The sequence below is a fragment of the Strongylocentrotus purpuratus genome, unplaced genomic scaffold (genome assembly GCF_000002235.5).
Source record: "Strongylocentrotus purpuratus isolate Spur 01 unplaced genomic scaffold, Spur_5.0 spur5_scaffold_21, whole genome shotgun sequence".
Taxonomy (NCBI): domain Eukaryota; kingdom Metazoa; phylum Echinodermata; class Echinoidea; order Camarodonta; family Strongylocentrotidae; genus Strongylocentrotus; species Strongylocentrotus purpuratus.
The window spans coordinates 17,131,491-17,155,715 of NW_022145607.1; the positions used below are offsets into that span (position 1 = coordinate 17,131,491).

The 24,225-nt window shown below is 37.5% G+C and overlaps 2 protein-coding genes and 1 long non-coding RNA gene across 3 annotated transcripts; 2 read left to right on the forward strand and 1 right to left on the reverse strand.

Annotated features, from left to right (window-relative positions):
* Window positions 1–263: 263 nt before the first annotated feature.
* LOC115928217 lies at window positions 264–2,041 on the forward strand. Its single transcript, XR_004065948.1, has 2 exons — window positions 264–836; window positions 1,716–2,041. It is a non-coding gene; the product is annotated as an uncharacterized LOC115928217 (long non-coding RNA).
* A 3,109-nt stretch (window positions 2,042–5,150) lies between these two features.
* On the forward strand, window positions 5,151–9,130 carry LOC100888663 (nose resistant to fluoxetine protein 6). Its single transcript, XM_003728239.3, has 4 exons — window positions 5,151–5,216; window positions 5,895–6,081; window positions 7,741–7,883; window positions 8,696–9,130. Exons 1-4 carry the CDS (start codon window positions 5,151–5,153, stop codon window positions 8,822–8,824), a joined length of 525 nt encoding a protein of 174 aa, XP_003728287.1. The 3' UTR covers window positions 8,825–9,130.
* Window positions 9,131–14,408: 5,278 nt separating this feature from the next.
* LOC764875 (SET domain-containing protein 4) lies at window positions 14,409–24,221 on the reverse strand. Its single transcript, XM_030994195.1, has 9 exons — window positions 24,095–24,221; window positions 20,414–20,515; window positions 19,967–20,004; window positions 19,188–19,276; window positions 17,699–18,134; window positions 17,085–17,259; window positions 16,195–16,396; window positions 15,548–15,668; window positions 14,409–15,058 (listed from the first exon to the last, which is right to left on the reverse strand). Exons 1-9 carry the CDS (start codon window positions 24,195–24,197, stop codon window positions 14,939–14,941), a joined length of 1,386 nt encoding a protein of 461 aa, XP_030850055.1. The 5' UTR covers window positions 24,198–24,221; the 3' UTR covers window positions 14,409–14,938.
* Window positions 24,222–24,225: the final 4 nt, after the last annotated feature.

Sequence of the window (24,225 nt, forward strand, 5' to 3'; positions counted from 1 at the left end):
TTTGTTAGCAGAACGCGACTGTCCTTAACGCGTAAGGTATGGGGGATTAAAACCTTCTCCATTCATCGCGTACCCTCCTTTGTTTAGAGAACGCGAGCGTCCCAAACGGGTCCCCAATGAAAGGGGCAAGAATGGGGGGATTATCTTACATAATATTACATAATTCTTGAGAGGAATAGGGTTTCTATTTGTCGCGCTAAGAGGGGCAAGAACTCGTTTAATCACCTTGCCAGTAAAATTCCTTCCTTCCAGCGATTGGAAGGCTTTCCCCATTTTAAATGAAATGTAAATGAAATGAAAACTGTGTGAATCGCAATCAATGCAGAGGTCCGTTGTTTGAGGTTGAGAGAGAGAGAGAGAGGGAGAGAGAGGTAGAGGGACGTAGACATGCATGTTTTGTTCTTTGAAATGTTTACTCTACGAGACTGTTATGTATTTTTTATATGTCATCTATTTTGGAGGTTTGGTCTTATGAAAACTGATTTTGAATGAGTGATACGTGGCCGTGGCCGCCTTGTAGTTGTAGCGACCAGCAGCGCTAGAACAATTTATAATTTGCATACCCTGTGCCGCCCATTGAACCCTGGGAAGGGTAATAGACATTCTGGCATTTCTATCGATCTTTTCGTGGGTACAATGAATAGGCACAAATGAAGTACTAGAAAGTTGGATTGATAACCGTATCTTGGAAATGTTGTAATCAACACCCAAGTTCAGACAGACCGCGATATTTACGATTGTCAGCCTACGCCTTTGTTCTGAGAGCGCCGACTTGTGGCGGGAATGTCATAATAAATCTGTCATTATTTGTATGTCGTTGTTGCGACTGGACAATGGTGAGGAGAATTTTTGTTATGATCACAAAAACAGATCCAACAATACTCCTTTTTAATTCGGGTAATACATCTGTATCTCAAATCAACACAATTTCCTTTCTTATCTGTTATCTTTCTCTCCAGGCCCTCTCTACGCCCCCCTTTTTTTGTTAGCCCTCTTACTGTCTCTCTCTCATCCAGTCACCTTTCTAATCTCTCTCTACCACGTACTATCTCTCTTTCTTTAATCAACACTTTCTTTAGCTAGTGCGTCCCATGAGAAAAACGAAACGGAGAATTATCGATGTTTTATGATAACTTGATCAAAATTATAATGAATAAATGACACATATTTGTACAGGAATAACAAAGTTCCGTTTGTTTAAATAAATGCTTGCATTTCCATTATTTCCATAACTCTGTTTGTTGCTACGGCAGGCAGCCAGTGAAAACGAATTCGTTTAATCAAATTATGGAAGTGCTAGCATTACTTTAAACAAACAGAAATTTGTTATTCCTGGCTCATTTTTTCTGATTGAGCTGATCGAGGTTTAATTTATGAAAGGGCAGAAAGTGAATTTTCTAGAAATTCAGATACCGTTCGCCAAATGACTTTTTGATACCCTGTGGTGGTGGTTATTTTACCTGACTGCTAAGAAAGCAACCAGACGGCCGACGGCTTTAGGTTCTCTCCGAGGGACCTGGTAATGAGGATTAATGCCTTACCTATAGGACCCTGCATGTCTTCAAATTGTTTTTTAATCGCTCATTCGTGAAATATGCATAAGAGTTGCATCACTGAAGAGGATCTAAGCTTTACCAATATGTGTCATTTATTAATTATAACTATGATTAAGTTATGATAAAACATCGACAATTCTCGGCTTCGTGTTTTCTGAGGCGCACTGTATAGGTCGATTGCTTATCTGAAATGAGGCGAGTCATGTCAATCAACACCAAAGTTCCAAAACATCGCGTATATTAAACATCGTTACGCGCCTTGGTAATGCACACCCTCCCCAATTTAAATGCAATTCCGAGAAAAAAATATATGATAAAATTAAGTTTGTATTTTAATAATTGAAGAAAAAAAAAAGAAAAAAAAATTATTTTAAAGAGGTGGAATTACAAAATTAGAGGGGGCAGATAAAGTAGGTGAAGAAAAAAAAAATTAAGTTTCAAGATAAAGAAATCGGGAGATGTATTGAAGAATGAATTCGCAGTTTTGAACACAATTCAAATTTCTAATTTCAATGAAAGTCTGAAAAAACGATATAATAACGTTATCATATTAATCATTGAAAAAAAAATCTAAGAGATGGAATTGCAAAATTAGACGAAGTAAGTGATGAACAGGGGCGTACGCAGGATTTTTTCGCAGGGGGGGGGGGGTTAAATTGCGCCGAAAAGTTAGCAATGACAGGCGGGGGGGGGGGGGGGGGGGTAAGAGCACATTTTTTTTTGTGTGTCCAGGATTTGATGTTTTTTTGGTCACCCATAAGCACACACAAAAAACAAATGAGGGGGGGGGGGGGGTTCCCCCTCCCCTCACTGCGTACGCGCCTGGTGATGAAGATATAAATAAAGAAATATTAGAGTTCAAGAAGAAAGAAAGGATCGGGAGACGGAAAGATGGCAGCCGCAGGTAAAAAGGGCGACTAAATAAATACGAAAATGCATTGAAAAGGGAAAAGTAAAACCAACGTGAAGGCAAAGATAGATCCACAACTTCACTTCACTCATTCTGGACATTTCATTACTATCTGTTATTTATTTGAGAAACCAACTACAACTACCAACTACGAGTGAGCCATCACTCATCACGTGGCCTTGGTCGATGATACATAATGCGGACATAATCCGATCTTATCAAAATGCTAATGTCTCCCCCTTGTTCAGCTCCGATCCCTTCTTGGCGGCCAAGCCCTTTCATGTTTGCGCGCTCTCCATCAGACATTCCCCTCTCTTTCTCTCTCTCTCTATTGCGCTGTCTGTTTCGTGAAGTTATCCCCTCCCCCCCCCCCTGAAAAGATAAGCGTGGGAAAACCTCTCTCTCGCTCTCTTCTCTGTCACATTCACTTGAGGTCATTCACTCGGCCCATAAATGGCTTTGTTTTTGTTTACATTAGCTCAGAGGCGGCTTCATAAGTCATGAATGAACTGACTAGTATGTCTGGTTACTAAGCAACTATGCAGTCAATCAAAATTTTCAAATTCATTTGTGGCTGCATTTTCATATCGGGCAATAAAAAAAAAATCAAAATTATGATATTTAACAATCATTTTTAACATAAGTATGAAATAGTGAGATCCTACTCAAACTCGTGAATTTCTCATTTTTAAAGAACAATTTCCAGCAAATTACAAATATGAACTGGCCATGTTAATGACGCGGGCGTACAAACACGTCGACAGCTCTTCAGACTTTCTATCAATTGCTTTGGTGTCTCGAAGTCGACGGGTGTATATGTCATTTTGAGACAGAGAATTTATTTTACTCCAATATAAAGTAAAAGACGAAGAAATTTGAGTACTGCAATTTTTGTGAAAATAAGAAAATGCAATATTGTTTTTAATATAAGGAAAATAATTACAGCTTTAAATACATGACTTGGTCTAGCTCCATAAAAATCCAAACAACTATGATCATATACATTTTTTTTTCTTCGTAACATTGGATAACAAATTTCACAAATTCCAACATACTATAAATATTGATTATTTAGTGCAAGGGTAAATATGACAATGACTCGGAACATAATACAGGGATAACAATTAATCAAATTACTCTTAATACTTGTAAACGTTTTTTTAATTATTTTTTATAATTTTTTTTTCTTCAGGGGGGCGGGGTCAAATTTTCCCTCGTGTCGCGCCACGCCTTTTTAATTTCTTGGCGAGAGGCCTGATTATGCATAGAATAAAAAAAATCAACAAAAGGGAAAAGTAAAACAGGGGGGCAAAGTTACATATCTACATCTTCACTTGTAAGGTAGACTACATGCATGCAATGTAAATCCTTATTTTTATTTCTATATTTATTTTGTAAAAACACTGAATGTTCTGCTGTGACTTTAGATAAAACTCAGACTTCACAGAGCTGCCAAGCAGAACGTTTTTAACGTATTTATACGTGTTTTTTTAAGGGAAAATACGTATTTGTTTTGCTGTGCTAAAATTGTAAGTTCTGAGTATGGCTATGCGAACGTGGCTACAGGTTGGCTGTGAGAACGAGCGTATGCATAGTATGCATACACACAACACAGGGGATGTACACCACTCAAAGACGTGCGCATTACCCCAGGCCATGCATACACACATGCATCCGATCGTGATATCAAACCAGCATCCACAACACACGCAAATTACATATCAGTGCACTGCACTACACACAGCGTCACTCACTAGTACAAGGAAATCCCGATGTCACTTCCAAAAATCCACCCCAAAAGCCAAATTTTGCTGTCACAAGTGCGGAATCGGAGCCATATTTCCAAAGCACGCGGTGGCTTAGCCAAGTTTTAAAAAACGGCTTCGCCAAAAAAAGCGCTTAAAATTAAAAAAATCAGAGATTTTGTAACGAGTTTTTTCGCTTATCGCAAGCGCCCTTCGAGGCAGGCCTGCTTCGAGGGCCTTCGAGTGTGTGGTATCTTTACCAGCGCTGTAGGGTTTAGATCACGTGACCGCATTTTAGGTCACGTGACCGCTATCCACATGTTTTGATTTGCGCGAATTGCTGATACACGCAATGCAGTACTGATTAATAGGTTGGGGGAATACAGACACTACTAAATATGATTTATATATTTGCAGTGTCGCACAAGAAGCTTTTATTCATATGCGGCTGTATGTAGAAAGACTTGAGGCGTTGCTGGTTAGGTTTATTATTTTAGCGCGCGACACATTTTTTAGACAAATTATTATCAATCAACACGGGAGGATTGCAGCTCTAGCTCTGCTTTCAAGACTGAAAATTCATCTATGAAAATTTACTATCTTGTATTTTAAACACGAGCTAGACGTGTGCAACTTTATTGTCAGGGAACACCAGATTAACGCGTTCTAGACGGGTCAGCTATTGTCAGGGGACGCCAGATTAGTAAGGATTAGAGAGGGGCTGGATAGCGGTGAGGTTGATTGACAGCGGTCCTAGCGGACGGGATGGCTTCTTTTCTGGCTGCCTGCTCTATTGTCCAACAAACAACAATAGACGCGAGCAAGGGACGCCAAGGGACCGCCAGCGTACAATACGCGTCCGGGAACGGGGGATTAAGAGATAAGTAGGCGTCCCGAACCCGGACGAACGCGAGTGATAATAAAGTTGCCTTCCCTTACATGGTTGGTATGGCAATGGGATACCTTCTTCTTCGAATCAAGAAACAGAGTTTCAAATTGCATCCGGTATGATAAGTTCTCTATAACTTAATTATAGTACTGTATTGCCTTTAATTATTATTTGCTGGAAAGCATTATTACTGTACTATGTGAGGCACTAAACACCTGGCATACTGATGGGGGAGAGAGGGGGGAAGGGAGGCAGTTAACCCCCCCCCCCCCCCAATAAAATTCAAATATGGTTTATTTATAATTCGATACCAGTCATTTACAAAATGTTGCTGAAATGAAATGATTTCCCTGGATTTTTGTGCAGGGTAAAAATTGATTCAGATATAGATTCATTAGTTAGGTACATTAAATCTCACAAATGCCAAGCAAAACAAATGGTTAAAAAAGCCTGACTCAGAAATAATTGAACTAAAGAGATAAAGAAAATAGTTGCAATAAGTATTACATGTACCGATATATGGTAACTATATTGATAACTATAAGATTTGGCAGTAAAGTAGCATAATGATAAGCCATTGATTATTTTGGCAAAGTAGATCAACATAAAATCAACGTAACTACTTCTACAAAGAACTGAAGATCATCATATCAAGTGTTAAATTGAACTACAGCATTCTTTTAGTAAATTTCTGAAAAGAACTTTTTTGGTGGTGTTTCCAATACATGTAAATTGCTCTTTTTTGTTAGTTCATTTTTGTAATAATCGTTTCCTTGTGTCTCCTCCCGTTATAGTCTGTTGTGATTATAGGATGGTGTGCGGCTACAGCCATCGGAATGGCCTGTGTGTATGGGCTGTATGGAGGTTACAACAACCACCCACTGAGTCCAACAGAGAATGCAGTCTACATGGCTCTGTGTCGGTTCGCTTGGGCAGTCAGTCTCTCTTGGGTCGTGTTTGCCTGTCACTATGGATACGGAGGTGAGTTTCAAATCTATCCAAGGACCAGAGCTGAAAGGGCTTTTCTTCTTTATATAAAATTGGCAACATGGTAGCTAGTATTTATACTCACTTTCGTATTCCTGATAAAATGTGTATCTACGGTCTTATTACAAATGAGTGAATTGATCATTTAATAAAAATTGCTACAGAGAGGTTAAAGGCATCGTTTAGCAATGTTAAATCTGAGATGCCCGTCCCTACATGTTAACAGTACTGTCTGTGATATGATGTACTATACAACTCACTCACAGATCCTAATCAAATCTTTGGTCATGCGCGGTCACGTGTGATTCATTTACTGAGCCTATTGCACTCGTTTTCATGAAAAGGAGTGCAATATTTTCCCGTACTATTGAACTCGTTTTCAGAGCGCAGTAGTGCGCGTAGAGGTTAGAGCGTGAGCCTTTTCTTGCGCAGCACTATGCGTAAATGGTTATATAGGTAATTAGTGCGCTTGCTATATCTATAGCTATGTGTGCGCACTAATTTAGCCTTATTAAACTTGAGATTTATTTGTCAGCCATATACTGTTACGAGAAACAATCTTGAATGAATTCTTTTTACATCAAATAACAAGGATCTAGGAGTTTCGTTGTATAAAACAAGTGATGCATGTTTTCATTCGTTCTTGATACGATCTATCCACCCTCGTTGATGCTGTGTGTATCTATCGCACTCGTCCTTAATGGCTTCTTGGATAGATCCACACAGCCTCAACTCGAGTGCGGATAGATCATATAATGAACTCATGCGCATGCATCATTTGTATAATATTGAAGCCCTAAAAAATCGCGCTTCAAAATAATCAAGAAGTACTTGCCTCAAAAAAGTAGCAATCTTTGAGTGACCGGTTTTACCATACTTGTTTTCCCCAATAGACTAGTCTTATGAAAATCGTTAGGAAAACACAAAATTTGGTTTCGATTTCCAATCATATATATCTTGATAATCAGACAGTCATGGGGTTCCTGACTGACCTAAAGGTTTATAATTATCATTACAGCATGAGCTAAATCCAGGCTTTTGTTTCAGAAGCTGAGACAAATTAAGTTACCGGATCGCTTTAAGTTTTTGTTGTTGAACGTGTATTGCCATTTGCAAGGCTGTATGTACCCAGGTGTTAAATGGGTACTGGTAGGAAGGAATTCCTTTAAATGCTGTGAGCGTTGAAATCGGCAGCCTAGCATAGCCAGGTAATGTTGGAGCGCCTTGAGGACCTTGCAATGTCGATAGGTGCGCTATATAAGAATCCAATATTATTATTATTATTATTATTCAATGCCACAAACCACATTTCAAACTTCAGGAGGAAGTGGAGATAATGTTTTCTTTGTGGTGCTTTGAATTCTGCCTTGAGTTAATGCCACAATGATATTTAGAAAAAGTATAACAAAATTATCCACATATTATGGGAATTTTAAGGCCGTCTGTACTAGTTTGGCTAGGAGGGATTAGACCACCCAGGGTGGTCACTGACAGATTGCTATCTCATCAACTCAGTTCTCTATTAACATAAGAAAAAGGGGATCATGGGGACCAATGGTTACCGATTAGGCATTGTTTTTATATAGAGGCAGCAAGTAGCTACAAGTAGTACAGTGTATTGGCTAATGTACACCGTTCTCTTACGCTATTTAGGTTGGATCAACGACTTCCTGAGTTGGGAGCTGTGGATACCAATGAGCCGTCTGACCTATTCTGCATATCTTCTACATCCTATCATTATTACGATCTACATCAGCAACTTTGCTACCAACTACTTCTTCTCCATCTATATGCTTGTAAGTTACTCAGCGTTAAACTTTGTTCAGATATATGAAGTGGTATTAAAACCACATCATTTTTTTCTTCTTTTAAAAAAAAATATTTTGTATAATGACATGTATAGTGTAATATGTACTTTCACATTGAATATGTGACACGTATTCAAGCCTGTCTGCACTAGTTTGGCCAGGGCGTATTAGACCTCCCTGCAAGGTCACTGACAGGGGGTTATCTCATCAAATCAGCTCTCAAATAACAGAAGAAAAAGGGGATCATGGGGGACCAACAGGCACCGATTGGGCATTGTTTGCTATATAGAGGGCGCAAGTAGCTATAAGTAGTGCAGTGGGGCTTTAAAGCTTCATTCAATGGGCTAAAACTGAAAGTTTAATACAGAAATAATTATAACCCCAGTCATCGATCTGATTGAGGCTTGAGAGTGCACACAGTGTATGCACCTTCTCCACTCCCAGGGGAGCATTCCAATCAGGCACCATTTTACAGACACTCGGCATTCAAAATGCTGAGCAATTAAACTAATTACTTTTGCATCCTACCGGATACAATTTTTAACAGCTGGGTGGAGAGAAGCAATGTACAGAAAAAATACCTTGCTTAAGGATAAGTGCTGTGCCAGGGATTGGACCCATAAGTATATGCATCCCCTATCAAGTATTGAACCACCCAACAATCGCACCTCTATAATTAAATAACTGTTCAAGGATGGATCGGTAGTATACATGTATGTAAAATTGCTAGAGTGTCGGAATGTTCATGAAATATGTGACCATGGATATTAAATAATTATGTTATTTGTTTTGTCTTGCAGGCATTTGAGGTTGCAGCCATCATTACTCTGGCCTACACTGCTGCGATCCTACTGGCAGTATCCATAGAGTTTCCTTTTGGAAACCTGGAAAAAATGTTGGTGCCATCACCAGATAAGAAGACAAAATAGCAGCTGTATAAACTTATGTACAATGTATATCGTGGTTGAGTTTTAATTGTGTATCACTTACAAGTACTTGTAAGAAGAGAAAATGACAGACAGAAAGAAAAGTGGCAAATTCAGGGGGCATTTAGGGCACATGCCGCCCCCCCCCCCCCAAAAAAAAAAGAGGGAAAAGAAATGAGAAAGAAAAGACATGGGCTGATGACCCCTCTTGTCAGAGATTGCTATATACAAAATAGGCCCACCATAATCCTGATAACCTTTTTATTTCCTCATTTTTGTTGCGCGTGTGTCACCAAGTTTTTGGACATATATACACTACCCCCCCCCCCCCCCCCCCCCCACCCCTGCAGCATGAGAATCCTGGATCTGCCACAGGAGCAAGAAAAGTAAAGAAAGAGAGAAGGGTAATCTATGATTTTTTGACAAAGAGATAACTTTTTATTTATTTTTATAATTGAATCACTACTAGTGCACTTGGATCTAAAGGTGAATTGTCCTGAATGTTACAATATTTTTATTTAACCATTTCTAATACTGTACCAGGCTATTTTTGAGCATCTCCGTTTCTTTGTGGGGGGAGGGGGGGGGGCTATGATCTCGGCCATTGAATGTCCGACATACACAAAAATTGCATGTTTGTAGATACCCGCGTAAGGAACAAGATGCAGGTATTATTAATTTTTTTCCTAGTATGCACATTTTTGTTGTTATAGCCTAATTAATTAGGCAAAATGCTAATTTTAAGCATTTTACAGAAAACTCTTCTTATTGGTCTCTCTACTTGTGAAGGATCTTGAAATGTATTGAATCATTTCAAATTCATTAAGTTTCATTATTTTTATGATATTTGAAAATGCATATTGCATAAATTATGAATACGCAATTTTTTTTTTAAAAGTATGTTGAGCACTGTGAGCAAAGCCCAAAACAATCATTTCACCCACTTTTTTCACTGTAGAATAATCTTTCTCCACTACCCATCTGCATATCACTGCTCATATCTGAAGGAAAATGTTTTGAAATTCATCATTTTATTTTCTTATGTATTCTTTGTGCTGGAATACATGAAGTTACTTTGAGAAACATATCAAAGTAATTTGATATCAATTCATATCTTCCACTTATGAAGAAATACATCTTAACCTGTATTTTCATTTCTGCTAGTACATAAATATATGCAATTATAACACTTTTTGATAACATGCGCATACTCATTGTTATGTAACACCTTACAGGTATATCTGATTTCGACGAAAATGGTTTCAAAATGTGCGTAAGACTTGAGGGAAAAAAGTCATGAAAAGGCAATTTAAAACTCCAAGCGATTGCGGCTCAATCTCTGAAAATGTGGAGGCATGGCCTCCCAGGTCCCCCCCCCCCCCCCCCAGTACCGTTAGGGTTAATGTGATCCTTAGTCAGAATAAGAGTAAAGAGAATATAAGTACATATAATTTCAACAGTTTGTGAATAGCAATACAATTGCATTATTTTTTTGTAAGGATTTTCTTACTACATGTATGTCTTCATTTCTTTTCATTAAACATGTATGTATTTTTTATGATATCATCAGTTCTCAAAAAGCTGCTCAATGTGAAAGCTTTTGTTTATAAATGTAGGTTTGTAGAATTTGAGAGAATGACTGGCATTTATTATAAATAATCTATTACAGACAAATAGATGTTCTAAAAGGCCCTTTTTAACCCTTGCCATTTCTTTGTTCTTTTAAATCTTGCTGCTGCCAATATTATTGCTATAATGTGCCATTTGATTGCTTGTATCGATTAAATTTCTTAATTTAATAATATATTTAATTTTGTATGGGCTTAGGAGTTGAGAGTTGCCTCAGAAGTTATATGTATGACATTCATCATATTTTTGCAATAATCAAACTGAAATACATATGTAGTTAATCATTAAACATTCCAATGTTTGCCAAATAATTCTCATGAAAGCTTTCCTGAAATGAAACCTGTTTATACCTGTTGTATCTATGTAATGTTTCCAGAAATAACTGCCATACAAATAAGATCAGGCATTCTGTTATGTAACTTGTTTATGTCCTTACCAGTGTCATGTATATGTCCTGACCAGTGTCATGTATATATCGAGGGACACAAAGACCTAACTCCATTTTGAGAAAAAGTGTCACTCACTGAGCACTTAGGCCTTAAGGAGTTAAGTCTACGTTTCACTAGCCATTGACTTCAATGGGGTGTTGGGTGGGGTTCAGTCTTTGTGTTTCCTGGAAAGCCCACATTTTTCTGAACATTTTGATATCAAATACTTTTTAATTGGCAAAATGTGGAGATACGTCTTTGTGCCACGTACTGAACCCTCGATATAGTGATGAAGAATAAAACACTGGCAGACAGTCCGACTCACAAACCCAGAAGTGATGCCTCTTGCTGTTAAAAGTTCGAGTAGATACAGTACTCAAAAATAAGTACTGATTCTACTTTATTATGTTTAAATATAAGCTAGATTATAAATGCCTTTAGAATATACACCTATATTCTAAGTTGGAAAATAAAAGTGTTTCAAGCAAATATTTTCATTCAGATTTTATGTAGTGTATATGTGTATATTAAACATGTATGTGCCATGGTTAATCTATCCTCATAACAACATCAAAGCCAGGAGCAACAACAGTTTTAGTGGGAAGCAATAGTAACTCACAAAATAAAATGTAAATAAAACATTTTTTTTATTTTTTTATTCATATCATTTTATTAAATGCTGATTTAATTCAATGATACCCATTTACATTGTATGTTTCACCGAAACTTCTTTCTTTATTTATCAATACATTGCAGTTAAGAAATACATGTACATGTACATTTGAATACCCAGGGAAATGTTACACCAAAGGTGTCTAACTATAAGAAACAACTTATAGTTAACAAACAAAGTTTGTTAACAAACAAAACAAAAAATTTGACTGAAGGTCAATGAGTGCCGTTGATGAACTCTTAACGAACTTCTTGTCGTGTACATTTACCTGCAATCCCATTTAAAAAAAACAGAAGGCCAGATGTCCTACCATTTAAAGGTAATACAAAGTTTGGGGAAATTTGATTTATTTGGATGCCCCTGTGGATGTATTATAAGCATTCGAAAATTTAGCCCTTAAAACATTTTCTGCTTTTGAGAAAAATTGAATATAAAAATTTACTGGTGCTCCCGGTAAATTTTGATAAATTTCAAATAGCGCCTACAGCCGTACAATGGTAGCTGCGACCATGAAAATCTAAGAATATGTAGATGTGATGTATAATTTCCAAACAGGAATAGCGAATCGGTCGATTTTAGTAAAGAAACATTGTTCTATAGCTTAATTAATATATTGACCTTGAGAGGGAGCTATACAACCTAGAGACGGTATACAGTGTCAAAAAAAAGTTTACACCTAGAAAATTGCTAATCATTTTAAAAATCATCTATGAACAGTAAATTATTATATATCTTATGAAAGAATGTTTTATCCCAAATCATTTGGTACCATTTTTGTGTGGTATGTGTTCACGCATGGATGAACAGGAGGCATTGTTTGCGAGAGTGCAAAAACGACTTGCGCCAAAGTTGCTTATGTGATGTTTGAATAAAACAATTGGGATTAGGGTATTAATTCGGTCTTTGCAGATCCAAATAACGTCCCTAACAAAATTAATCATGCCACACATATCAAATATCGAATATCAAATATCAATGAACATTTTTGCGCGTGTGTGTGGGTGTGGGTGTGTGTGCCTTTGCCCTTTGCAAAATGCACATGCAATGCATTTCATTTGATACATTCATTTCATTCTCTCACTCCGCTAATCCCAACGTAATACATACTGTAGGCATCACTTTGGTGCAAGTCGATTTTTGCACTCTCGCAAACAATGCCTCCTGTTCAACCAAGCGTGAAAACATACCACACAAAAATGGTACCAAATGATTTGGGATAAAACACTCTTTCATAAGATGTATAATACATTACTGTTCATAGATGACTTTAAAAATAATTAATAATTTTCTAGGGGTAAACTTTTTTTTGACTCACACGGTAGTTACAGACCTCCACTGATACAAGACCCTTACATAGTTAAAATGAAAAATGCACCATATCATTATATAACAAATTGTGTTATCATGGGATATGAAGCAGCACCTTCACCTTATACTTTTTATTTATATAAGAAAATCTTTGTTCAGATTGCTTAATTTATATTGAACTAATTAATTTGCATATTATGTTGTAAAAATTGTTCCTTTTTATAATGTTGTATCCAAGTATTACCATCACCTTTTCCTTTTTTAAAGGAATTGGAGCACATTCTGTACACTTGTTTGAATGTGTACTATATAAGGTTGGATACTTATGGAAAATATTTTTTTAATATGTCTGTGTTTATAATGTATGAGACAATGTACTACATGTATGTTTATACTGTAAGAACAATGGTGTTCCTATTCATCATTTTGTATAATTATGAAGATCTGAATAAAGGCAAAAAAAGCTTTAAAAATTTTTTTTTTTACAATTTCATAACTTTAGACTCGATTTCAACCGCAACAGCGATCACTGAATATTGTAGGATCGCATATACTTCCAATATGTTCATTTGATCCAAATTCATGACCCCATACCAAAACATTGTATTACCTTTAACAAACAAGCACAAAATAACTGACCAATAAAGGACATTGAGCCTGTTGCAGCAGGCCAAATTAAAGCATGTCTCTATGCTGTGATGAGTTGTGGATTTATTACATGTGTTTTTGTGTTATCATAATTTATTGTAGACATGTACGATTTCAAGCAAACATCAACAACCAAAAAGATTTTGTTTTGGAGATTGTTTCCCTTTAAAATTGTAAACAGGTGTCTTGTGCACAATGACTCTTGGTACAGCCAGTTATTGATCTACTCTGATCTCCACCACCTTTCCTTACCTCTCCAACAGTGTGTCTTGGTTGACAGCAGCACAAGAATAAGATAATGTAATATGGTCAGTCTTATCAGTATCTTCCTCCTCTCTGCTATATCCATTGTAAACCAAGTTACGGACCTTCCTCTTCATCCATCTCTGCCAGTTCCTTCACCCTTTTACCTTGCAGTCTTCTTTTGAATTTTATAGCAAGATGACATACATGAAGCTGCCAAGCTAATGGACATTTCACGTTTGTCATATCAAGAGCAAGTCATCTCCCCTCTTCTCTTCCTAACATTGTGTTCTTCTTCTTTTCTTCTTACAATCTCTTGTCTCGTAATAGAGGATTCCAAAACATAAAATTGTCAAAGACTCCTTTGTCCTGGCCAACCTCTACGCGCTCCTTACTTTCTCCCTCAACCATTAGGTTCTCATTCTGCCTGTCTAACTCTGAGGGTGAGCAACCTTTCCATCGGTATTCATGGGTTGACTCATGATTTCTAGGCGGAAGAGTTTCCAGGACTACCTGGTCCTGGACAATCCTTTCTCCTCTCCACATCATCCCACTGTTCCCACAACTACTGGGCAGTGTCTCATGAAACCGTCATAAGTACAAGTTCACTGACATCCCATTGGTTTAACACACGTTTCAATGGGATGTCGGTGAACTTGTACTTATGATGGTTTCATGAAACGCTGCCCAGGGGTCTAACTCTGCTTGTCTATCCCTCAGGATTTGAAGTCTCTTCTGCAGCGTTCAATGATTGCCTGGTCCAAAACAAGCCTTTCTCCTCTTTACCTCATCCCTTAACCCTGGGTATGACTCTGCATATCTATCCTTGAGGAACAGATCTAGGTCTCTCCTGCATCACTGAAGGATCACCTTGTCAAAGACAGTCCCTTTCTCCTTCTCACCTCTGCCTCAGAGATACTGAATGAAGATGTGAATTCTCTCCTCCATCACACAAGGATTGCTTTGACCAAGACAACCTGTAGCATTCTCTAATATTCTGATTTGTGATTGTCAGGCAGAGGAGTTTCCAGGACTACCTGGTCCTGGACAATCCTTTCTCCTCTTCATCTTCAGCCATTAGGTTCTCACTCCGCCTGTCTTACCCCCAACAATGTAGAACGTTTTCTACATCCTTCAAGTATATCGCACTGTACAAGATCGATCCCTTTCTTCTCCTCACCTTCTCTATCAACCATTGGGATCTAACTCTACTTGTGTGGCCCTGAGGATGTCAAGTCTTTCCTTCCACAGCATTCTCACATTTTCAACATAATCAGTGTTCTCTTCGCAAACTCCATCATCAAGTTTCTGAAAGAAAAAGAAAAAAGAGACAGTTCTAATACTCAAATGGAGAGTTCAATATTGTAAGCAAACTGTAAAAAAAAAACATTCAAGAAGTATATTGTAAATGCATTTATATCAGTTTGTGATAGATTCTACCATTTTACTAAGATACTATGCATTGCCAGTCATTTCATGTTACAGAACATACTTTCTCTTGATGAAGATCCCCCAACAGTAGCTAAATTTTCTAATCTTCATTGGCAAACTTTTTTCTCTCAACTAAAATGGAAAGAAAAAAAGAAAAAAAGAAAACGAAGGAGAATTGAAAATCATCCCTACTTTAATACATGTAGCTGTACATGCAAAATGCACAACCACAGCTTGAATTTAAAAACAAATACAAAAATAAAGAGATAAAAGTATATTAAAATAACAAACATTACTAGACAAACAGCAGTAAGGAATAGTGACTAGTAAGGAATATTTAACAATGCCAAAAGTTTGAGAATTTACCTGGAGCATGGAGAGAGCCTGCTCTTGCCCATCAGTGGTGAGCTTATGCAAGGCCAAGGGGATCAGTTTCTTGGTAGCTGGTGAGATGTTATTCTCAGCTATCACCCTCTTCCAAGTCACACTGAGAAAAGATCAAGAATAATTCATTAACATATTGAGTATGATGATTGAGATAATATGACTGAGGTCTAAAGATATGTTGTGTTTTAATATCAATCTGAATTCAATTTGTATTAAAGAGGTTAAGACGTCCAGTCACCTATGAAAATGGGTTTGAAATAAATGTTGACAAAAGGGTAGTCAAAGGTTAAAACAGGATACAGCAAAATCAATTAATTCAGTGCCCACTAATCCAAACAAGATAGTACCTGACTCTACATAAACAATTTTTTTTTTGTAATTAAATTTTATCCATATGTACATCACAATACAATCCCAGAAAAACGTGAAATGGTTTGAATGATCTCTGACTCATAACGTAACAAGTCCAACTATCAAGCATTTGATCTCCATGTGATTGCACATGATCATACCATTGCTAGATTAAAGTTATATCCTTAATAGTCTGGAAACATTGATAATCAGAAAGCAACACAATTTGGGTAAAGAACTTGTGGTTGGATGGGTCGTATTTACTACATACTTACATCTCATTGTACTCCATACAGAGAATTCTAAGTGCTGTTTGAAGATTCCATGAGGGACCTGACATACTACAGGACAAGTCAAGATCTAGATTGGCAGACTTCAATGTATGGGCTTTGAATTCCCACGGGTCATTGACTTCTCTGGTTCTTCTGCAAGGAAGAGGGCTGTCGTGTTGAGATTTTACTGCGTCTACAACAGCTCCTTTAATATAAAGGAATGTAAAAAGGAATATGACATGATGAAAGAATGCATGCGGTAAACATAGGAACAAAGCTTTGGTGAAGTAAAGCAGAAGCGGATTAACAAGGTTATTCGAAGGACAATAAACAACTTGTATTTATTCCAAAAGAAATTGTTAACAATTAATTTTGATCCTCTTTGTACAACCATCAAAATGGTCAGGTTCTTGATTAAAATTTTCACATCATCTTCATAAATGATGAAACATAATTCTGTTTTTCATTTCTTCCTTTCTTTGTCTAATTTCTTTCTTTCTTCCTTCCTTCCTTCCTTCCCTCCCTCCCTCCCTCCCTCCCTTCCTTCCTTCCTTCCTTCCTGTCCTTCCTTCCTTTTCTTTCTTTCTTTCTTTTTCTCTTTCTTTTTCTCTCTTTCTTTCTTTCTTTCTTCATTACATTAAATCATTTGTTCGATCCTTCATTTATTGATTGGTTCTGTAATTTCTATATTTCCAAATAACTCATTAATTAATTTGTGTGGGGCCTACATGTACAGATATTTATGTCTTCAATCATTTAGTTATAAATACATTCTTTGTAATTGACCGGGGTGGCCTCATCAGGGGTTAAACACTGCTTTATATTAAAGATGGTCCGGCATTAAAACGCCAAACCAACTCTTTGAACAAACATTAATTCTATGAGAGGCTCACCTAGCTCAAAGCTAACGGCATCATGTGGGTTGGATGGGATGACGAAGCCATACTCTAGGAGAAGGTTAACATTGTCATGGGGACCGTAATGAATGAAGACTTGGTCATAGGCATGGTAGCTGTCTAGGGTCTTGATCCGATAGCAATTAGATACAGGGTCGAATCCAGCAGTAACCTGGTGGAGAGGAAAACAAAGAAACAATACCTTATCAGTGGATAGCTCTTACATCTTATCTTATTGCTAATCAGTCATTGATTATTGCATCATAATGTGATTATGCATTTCATACTCTACACAGACACTTGCTATCAGAGGTCTGAAAGCAATCAGGAAGAGCAAATTTAATTAGGGTAAAAATTGCTTTCTCATTAATAATCTACCATCAGCTAGTCTGACTTACATTATCTTATTCAAGATAATAATTTCTTTCTCTATATCTCTTTGGTCATTAAAATTGAAACTGTTCATAAATTACTTGCAGAATTCTCTCATTTCAAAAGAGTTCCATAGCCAAATGTTTAAAATTAACCATACTTTCCCACTTTGAATGTAAAATATATACAACAGTTTGTACAGAATTACAATATTAGGTTTCTGCAAAATATCAACAAACCTCAGCTCCTGGGGAATGGTTGAGCAAGTCCAGAAATGGAGCTAGTGCAAAGTCATCGCTTGCTTTAGGATCAAACGCCTCACAGCCACTAGGCTCAATGTAGACAGACCTCGAGTTAATGACAAACCAGGCCCAGACGAAGGAGTCCAAGCTGAAGAAAATGCGATACTGAGGAAAAGTTCTCTCAATGTCTTCAAACAGACATGAAGCACTCTCGAAGGCAGCCCGAATGTCCTGCAATTGGTTGATTGCTCGGCTCCGTGCGATGGTGGGAAGCACATCGAAGTCGGCTTGTTTAGTGGAGCCAAACGCTGGTGTTGTGAAGTCCTTTGGCAGGACATTGATGTATGGATACCAGAAAGAGGATTTGCCCTTTGACCTCTCTGTAAGGAGGAAAGCACAAACCACTTGGTACGGTGTTGGTTTCTGCCGCTGCCTGCAAAGTTGGAGAGATTGAATTTGCCATGGGGCAATTCCACGGTAACGGAAGGACACTCAGACAAGATTTTTGAACTTCAGGTTCATACTAAAAGAAATGTTTTATTAGTATGTATTAAACTATGGGGAACAAAATGTGTTTCAGTCAAGTGGAAAGCTTCATCAACTTCACAAAGTTTGGATAAACACTAATTAACTGCAAAAACCATGTCCATTTTTATGTCCTTCCGTTACCGAGATAATTAATATGCACATTCTTAAACTACTTAACTATAATGACAATTTTTGGGGGAGAATTAAAGGCACTTATATAGGTATTATATCTGTACTGTTTCACATCTTATACTAATAAAACAGTTCTTTTAGTATGAACCTGAAGTTCAAAAATCTTGTCTGAGTGTCCTTCCGTTACCGTGGAATTGCCCCATGAAAATTTTGATAATTAAGTTCTTCACAATCAGTAGTAAAATTACCCATTTCGGTAAGCTTTCACTTGCCGTACTACAATAAAATAGTAATAACGCCATCTATGACAAAGTTCTGAAGAACCTTGCAGCATGGCGAGCAAAAGCATACCGAAACGGGTATTTCTACAAATGATTGTATATTACATGAGCAATCAGATGAACCTCTTTAGTGAATTGCTATGAATGTTTTCTTGGTGATTTCTGGTTTGTTATTATGGCTATTTTTGCCATTGTTTATCTTTAATCAGTGGTATCACGTAACAAGATTCAATATACAGGACCTACTTTAAATTTAAGAAAGAAAGATAATTTTTACTGAAGGAAACATTCAGTTTAGCTTTTATTCTCTTGGGAGAGAGGGAGTGATGAACTGCCTATAGGGGCACTGATATGTTAACTTGGTGGCCAATCTTATAGCAATTATCAGTATCTACTTGTAGAATCTGTGACATAATAAATTACAAGTTTACAAGAGTTCTCATCTCTGCAGTATTAATGTAGATGTAAACAGCACTTTTTCATGCAACACCTACCGTCTGCTGTGACTGACAAAATCGGTAAATATCAACCCAAAAAATCCATACCTCTTTATAATTGGTCCTAATTCAGTGTTCAAGATGTCTTTGGCCGTCACAAGCAGATGACGGGGAATCTCAACTATGGAGTCACCAGGCTATAAGAGGAAACAAGTATAAACAACATTTACACTGCAGCACAAGGTCTGATATGGCCCTCATACATGTATTGCAGTCATACACTGATATGAAACATTAAGAAAAGAACAATCTTTCTTAAAATCTACGTCTTAAGAGCTATAATGTATGAAATCATCATTTGTTATGGTGTAATTAGAATTCATATTAATATTGCATACCAATGTTTACTATCTTGGGTAATCTCATGGCAATATTTTGGGAAGAGCATGCAGAGCTACCAAGTATCACGCATTAGGCGTGACATCACGCATTTCGAGGGTTTGAAAATGCTCTTACGCACGACGCGCGCGCTAGATTTTGAAAAAATGCTATACCTTATACGTGTGTTATACCCTCGCACACGCGCTTGCACGCTGAATCATGTAAATGTCACGCATTGCCAATCTTTGAACTTGGCGTCTCTGGAGCATGAAACAAGAGAATTTGGAGGGGGTCTACACTGCAGCATGCTGTACAATGTTTCTTTATATCTGCCACTCAAAGAGCTACTACATGTGTGTATGAAGTCATCTTTACTTTTGCTATCCTGTGCAATCTGATGGCAAGATTTGGGGAACAGCATGAAACAAGAGCATTCATAAGGGGTTTATCATTAGAGGTGGACAAATGGACTTCATATTCAAAGACATACATGTTCAACTTCTTACCCTCAAGTTCTTTTTTGTCATCAGGCCTCGTCCGGTATCTGTATAGGTAGGGAGGAATGGTGTGTATATTGGTATTGCTCTTTAGAAGAAGCTTGCAAGGATAGCACTGGATTAATTTCCGAAATTACACTGTACCTTAATTTTTGAGTAATGATACAGGAGGATCTATCTGAACAAGTTTTACTGACATTTGTTTCACATGCACATCCCCCCCCCCCCTAAAATATCAACATTTTCGATAACAGAGGCCCAATTTATGTAGATCACATCATATAATCAAAATCCTCATGTGAAAAAAATGGTAATGTGGAGCCCAGTATTTCTATGAAGAAGAATAGTCCTTATGTAGAAGCGTTAGAACGTAAGGTGATATCTACATGTAGTTCAAAACCATCTGAATTACTACATGCTATGATTGCATCATGCATGTGTTACAACTGTGCTTACCAGAAAAGACAGCAGGTTTCAGACAACAACCCTTGCAGTTAAATCCATGTTCTTTCATCCACTTCATCAGTGTAATGTACTGCTCGTCATGGTCGACTGGTACTGATAAAGAGGAAGTATAAATAAAAAGAGGATAGAGAAAGAAGATAATGGAGAAAAGGGACAATGGAGGAGGATGATGGGGAAAAGGGGAGGATAAGGAAAAGAGACAGAGAAAGAAGATAAGGAAAGGAGATGACAGATAAAAAAGGTGATGGGGAAAGTATATAATGGAGGAAAAAGATGAGAAAGGCGATAATAGAAAAAAAAGAGATGATAGTTAAAGAACAACATACATGCAATCATTCTATTAGTTATTATGCCTGATGGATGAACTTGAATTATGTTATGTTATTTTACCGTTACTTCTTAAATCTATTTATATGTAACACCAGTGGATGTGGAGAACCTCATGACAGAATGGAAATTCTTTTAGGTAATCCTCAGGCGTCCGCGGGTGGCTTTTTCGCCGTCTTGTAACTCTTAATGTTATATGCTCTGTGTTGTCATTTCTATTTTGTTTATACATGTACATTGTACCTGGAAATCAAATAAATTTCAAATTTCAAAATTTCAATGGAAAAAAATGCTTGATGGAGAAAGAAGATGAAAAAGGAGATGATGGGGAAATAAGATGGGGAAAGAAGATGACGGGGAAATAAGATGGGGAAATAAGATGATGGGAAAAAGAGTAGAAGGAGAAAGAAGGTGATAAAAGAAGATGAAAGAAGATGACAGAAAGAAGACGGAGGAAAGAGATGATGGATAAAGATTATCAACGGAGAAAGAAGATGATGGGGAAAATATGTGATGGAGAAAGAAGATGATTGGTAGGGAAAGGAGATGACGGAGAAAGATGATTGACAGGAAAAGAAGATAATGATGAAAGAAGATGATGGAGAAAGAAGATGATGGAGAAAGAAGATGATGGAGAAAAGAGTAGATGGAGAAAGAAGATGATAAAAGAAGATGAAAGAAGATGACAGAGAAAGAAGATGGTGGAGAAAGAAGATGGTGGAGAAAGAAGATGGTGGAGAAAGAAGATGGTGGAGAAAGAAGATGGTGGAGAAAGAAGATGGTGGAGAAAGAAGATGGAGAAAGAAGATGATGGAGAAAGAAGATGATGGGGAAAAGAGTATGGAGAAAGAAGATGATAAAAGAAGATGAGAGAAGATGACAGAGAAAGAAGATGGTGGAGAAAGAAGATGGTGGAGAAAGAAGATGGTGGAGAAAGAAGATGGAGAAAGAAGATGATGGAGAAAGAAGATGATGGGGAGATAAGATGATGGGGAAAAGAGTAGATGGAGAAAGAAGATGATAAAAGAAGATGAGAGAAGATGACAGAGAAAGAAGATGGTGGAGAAAGAAGATGGTGGAGAAAGAAGATGGTGGAGAAAGAAGATGGAGAAAGAAGATGATGGAGAAAGAAGATGATGGGGAGATAAGATGATGGGGAAAAGAGTATGGAGAAAGAAGATGATAAAAGAAGATGAAAGAAGATGACAGAGAAAGAAGATGACAGAGAAAGAAGATGGTGGAGAAAGAAGATGGTGGAAAAAGAAGATGGAGAAAGAAGATGGTGGAGAAAGAAGATGATGGAGAAAGAAGATGATGGGAAGATAAGATGATGGGGAAAAGAGTAGATGGAGAAAGAAGATGATAACAGAAGATAAGAGAAGATGACAGAGAAAGAAGATGACAGAGAAAGAAGATGGTGGATAAAGATAATCAAGGGAGAAACAAGATGGGGAAAGAAAGAAGATGATAGGGAAAAGATGTGATGGAGATAGAAGATGATTGATAGGGAAAGGAGATGATGGAGGAAAGAGATGATGGATAAAGATTATCAACGGAAAAAGAAGATGGGAGATAGATGACATAGAAAGAAGATGATGGGGAAAAGATGTGATGGAGAAAGAAGATGGTTGATAGGGAATGGAGAAAGATGAAAGAGAAAGAAGATGGGGAAAGAATGTGATGGAGAAAGAAGAATGGGAAAGAAGATGATGTAGAAAAGAGAGTTATACATATAGGGCCTATAATAGTTCTGTGTCAACTTTCATAATTCAATACATAAACGACTATATATTTTTGTACAATGATCTGCCAAGCCTGATTTGGGGTATTTTGACACATTTGGCCATGGCCAGGCAAAGCCTATTCTTGAAGTTAGGGATTTTAATCAATGCCAATCGAAACTGAGAGAACATATAGACCTATATTTACGGATTACGGATTATTAATATTACTTAGTCTATCATAATCATAGAATCAACATTTGATATTTAGTAGGTCCAGCAGATCCGCGCAGAGTCAACTCAGGTCAGACTTAGAGATAAGATGAACTTGTTTAATAATCATTATCAATTTCATATGATATGGTAGACAGCAATAACCATCTGATTTGGGTCATTTCTTTAATAAAACTGACATTTGTTGTCATTCCCCAATACAGATGGCAACCCAGAGATCTCGTACGGTGGGGGTGGCTATAGGCCTATACGTGCATATTTTCATCCACGACATTTTCTCCCCGATTTTCTTTATTTAGATCTAATTTCCTGATTTCTAAATCAGATGTAAATTAGGTCGGTATGTCATTTGTCCTAATTACAGTTATCAAAATTTGATAACTCAATATTCAATGGATAATTTACGGACTTATATGAATTATCCAATTTGTATCTCCGAACGTTCATGCACTCGGAACATAGGGCTATATGACCCGGCGGCCAAAATATTTCCGGGTCAACCTACCAAAACATAGCCAAATGGCCAATCAGAGCACTCGTTTTGTGGGAGTTCGTTGGTCAAGCTGGGCTTACTCGTACGTAGCTACGGTAGCTATTGGACGTTCGAAAAGAAAAAATGAATATTCATCAACTAACACCAAGACGGATAATGTTGACTACGAGACTTTCTCGGATTAATCATTAATTTAGGATCTAAATGAGCAAGGCAAAGCTATATACATGTTATTTTTAATTTGTGTTATAGATCTAATTGCAGCAGTTATGAGGATGTAAAGAGTGAAAATCTCGTTGCATATCTCATTCATCGCGGTCCGGTCGAACCGAACCATTTGTTCCGTACAGTGCCTCACAGAAAGAGGTCCCCAGACTTCAGTCTCTATAATCGGAGGTCTAGTGGAGCCAGACGTAGTCTCAGTGGAACAACCGACGATTAGAGAGACTGAAGCTTTCGGTCTAATGATATGGTTACTGTACGGTATTTCTTGTCCTGTGCCATTGATTGAGCAGTTTGTTGTCTTGGTCTTCAACAATGAAGGATGCACTTTTCCCGAAGAAGAAGTGGAGGCGCTGATGTTTAGAAAGAGTGACAAGTACAGTGTCATGATAAATTGATATGTCAATGATGCGCCGAAGCTGCCATGCATGCAATGTACCGGTCCCGGCCCGGCCGAGCTGAGCCTAATTCAGCGGTCAGCTGGGCCAGACGGTCGGCGAGCGTTGACTGTCACAAGTACCCTCTGTCTGCAAATATTCACGTACACGCCGCACACGCTCTCAGCTCACAGCTGATAACAAGTACTTATCAAGTGCTAAGACTAGCTTTTTCACTATCATAAACTTCAAATGTAACTATAGATTTCGAATGAATCTTAAAAAGAGCTTTGCTTACTCGGTTTGTTGAATAATTTGATATTTTTCCTCCGTCGACACTGCCGTCTTGATTCAATCATTGTGCAGAATGTGACGTCATATGTGCTTTCATGAATATTCATTAACTGCCCGACACGCTTCGAATTTCAA

What these genes read in the sequence shown, in the direction of transcription:
- LOC100888663 (XM_003728239.3), top strand. Translation starts at nt 5,151, where the DNA reads ATGGTTGGTATGGCAATGGGATACCTTCTTCTTCGAATCAAGAAACAG. An exon ending in AGAGTTTCAAATTGCATCCG is followed by an intron (nt 5,217 to 5,894) that starts GTATGATAAGTT and finishes CTCCCGTTATAG; the next exon opens with TCTGTTGTGATTATAGGATG. An exon ending in TCTTCTCCATCTATATGCTT is followed by an intron (nt 7,884 to 8,695) that starts GTAAGTTACTCA and finishes TTTGTCTTGCAG; the next exon opens with GCATTTGAGGTTGCAGCCAT.
- LOC764875 (XM_030994195.1), bottom strand. Translation starts at nt 24,197, where the DNA reads ATGAATATTCATGAAAGCACATATGACGTCACATTCTGCACAATGATT. An exon ending in GAAACCTGCTGTCTTTTCTG is followed by an intron (nt 20,005 to 20,413) that starts GTAAGCACAGTT and finishes CTACCTATACAG; the next exon opens with ATACCGGACGAGGCCTGATG. An exon ending in TTAGGACCAATTATAAAGAG is followed by an intron (nt 18,135 to 19,187) that starts GTATGGATTTTT and finishes CCAACTTTGCAG; the next exon opens with GCAGCGGCAGAAACCAACAC.